Source organism: Acanthamoeba castellanii, assembly GCF_000313135.1.
Source record: "Acanthamoeba castellanii str. Neff unplaced genomic scaffold scf7180000084661, whole genome shotgun sequence".
In the NCBI taxonomy this organism is placed as follows: Eukaryota; Discosea; order Longamoebia; family Acanthamoebidae; genus Acanthamoeba; species Acanthamoeba castellanii.
Window position 1 is genome coordinate 35,113 of NW_004457242.1, and position 2,268 is coordinate 37,380.

The window sequence follows — 2,268 nt, forward strand, 5'->3', positions numbered from 1 at the left end:
GAAGTACCTGCTCGTACTCTCGGAGGCACACAAGCCCAAAGCGCCGCAGAGGAAGATCAATAGGAACGCTCTCGTGATCTTCCTTTTCGTGCTTCTCCTCGCCTTTGTCGCCTTTCTCCGATCTCCCGCTTGGAAACGCCTCCGTAACAAGTGGCTCGGCCGCTGACGCCTTCAGCTCGCAATACAAGTGCAGCCTCCACCGCAGTAGTTAACCTACTCCAACGAGCGGACCACACACGGACACACTCAACAGACCGACTCAGGTGCGCGGAGAGACAGTCGTCGGATACGGCCATACTGCGCAGAAAGCACCGCTTCCCATCCGAACAGCGAAGTTAAGCTGCGCCAGGCGGTGTTAGTACTGGGGTGGGCGACCACCCGGGAATCCACCGTGCCGTACCCTTTTGGCATTCCTTTTGGCATTCCTTTTGGCATTGCTTGTGCGCCTCTGCTTCTTCTCGCCTTCATTCTTTGCCCTAACTAACAGAACGATAACCACACGCTGCACTACGTACTTATGCGGGAGCACCCAGAGAATCCAGGCTGGGCGTGGGGCTGGCTGAGATGACGCCCTTGGGGAAGTACTTGGCGGCACAGTACTCGCCCACCTGGGGGTGGGCATGCTGCTTGATGTTGTTCGTCTATTAGCAGCTACACAGTGCGCATCACCAATTGGAGTTAAACGCCAGCTCGGACATAAAACCGTAAGAGGGTGTGGTGGAGTGCGCACGGTCCCTCCTGCCGTCGGGCTAGAGAAAGACCTTTCGACGACAGGCTAACAGTGAAGGCGAACTCGGTGCAGTGCATCTGGCCTCCGGATCTCGCATCCGCTGGCTCAGCACACTGCCCAGACCATCCGTATCGTCCGGCAAAAAGGGAAAGGGAGCCACGCACGGGTCACGGCTTTGTGCGAGCCCTAATAAAAAAGCTCAAAAAAGAGGTTCAATTCGTAAACGAAAAGCTCGGAAGCTTGGAGGATGAGGGCAGGGCGATCTCTGCTCGCGATCTCCTCAGTTCCCTCGAGCAGTAGATTTTGCGTTCCTTATCTGCGGCCTGCTTTCTTGGCGACCAGCGGCCCACTTCGCCCATACAGATTATCATTGATTGGCTCATCGGGCCTGCAACGATGCACAGCCTCCACGTTTGAGCGAAAGGGCGACGACTGGAGCTCAAAATCAAAGCAGAAAACAGATGGAGAGGGAGAGGAAGGTGGCCAGCTCAGCAAGCGTGCACGCGCCCTGCTGGCGTGGGAGCGAGAGCAATGGCATAAGCGGCAGGTACGGTTGGGCGCAGCCGCACAAAATCTCCTGATCTCGCTAATGGCGCCATCCATTCTTCAGAAAGAAAAAAAAAAAAAATGCGAGCTAAGCAAAACAAGATCTTCCGAATGACGCCCGTCGACTCCAAGGTACAGACTCGCCATTCATTTGCACCACACGTGGGCAGTCGCTCACACCACATGCTACCGGACCAGATACTCGACTACATCGACCGCCTCAAACTGGGCAGGAGGAAGGACGAGCCACCACCCGTCACCGACGGCAGGCGTAAGGAGCAGCTGGCCAAGGTCAGGACGGAGACCGATAAGGTGCGCACCGTCTCCATCGGGTGATGCTTACGATCGTCGACGATCCCTCTGCATTCATAACGCTGTGCGTGTGCGTGTGCGTGTGCGTGTGCGTGTGCGTGTGCGTGTGCGTGTGCGTGTGCGTGTGCGTGTGCTGCCAGTTGTGGGAGCGGAAGGTCACCTTCTTGGGCGGCGCTACTGCGAGGGAGTCCTTCCTGCCGGAAGACCTGCCCGAGATCGCGTTCATAGGTCCTGCTCGCTTCCCCCTCCCAGCCTTGTGGGCCACTAAGACTCGCTAACTCGAGACATTCACTGGTGATCTGCGCAGGAAGGAGCAATGTAGGGAAGTCATCCCTCATCAACGCCCTTACGGCTCAGGGAAAAGTGAGGTACTCGCGTGATACCGATCAAGGGTGGACTGCCTTCTTGTTCCTCGCCTGACGTGATTGGTCTGTGGCGTGCGCAGGGTGTCAGACACTCCCGGAGAGACGCAGCAAATCAATTGGTATCGCGTGGGCAAGCACCTGACGCTGATCGATCTCCCAGGGTAAGCCCTTCCCCCTTGCCACTTCCTTCCCTTGGGCTCTAGAGCTGTGTGGCCCTAACCAATCATGCTTTGCTCGTTTACACGCAGATACGGCTTCGCATTTGCCGCAGAAGAGAAAGTGAAGGCGTGGACGGAGCTGGTAACTTATCCATTC

General features: G+C 56.9%; 1 protein-coding gene across 1 annotated transcript; it reads left to right on the top strand.

The window, feature by feature from the left end:
- Nucleotides 1-1,387: 1,387 nt before the first annotated feature.
- Nucleotides 1,388-2,118, top strand: ACA1_108420 (GTP binding protein; the record flags this gene model as incomplete). Its single annotated transcript, XM_004332759.1, has 5 exons — nucleotides 1,388-1,408; nucleotides 1,475-1,588; nucleotides 1,729-1,816; nucleotides 1,896-1,956; nucleotides 2,034-2,118. The coding sequence occupies 5 exons, from the start codon at nucleotides 1,388-1,390 to the stop codon at nucleotides 2,116-2,118; spliced, it is 369 nt and encodes a 122-aa protein (XP_004332807.1).
- Between the last annotated feature and the right edge of the window lie 150 nt (nucleotides 2,119-2,268).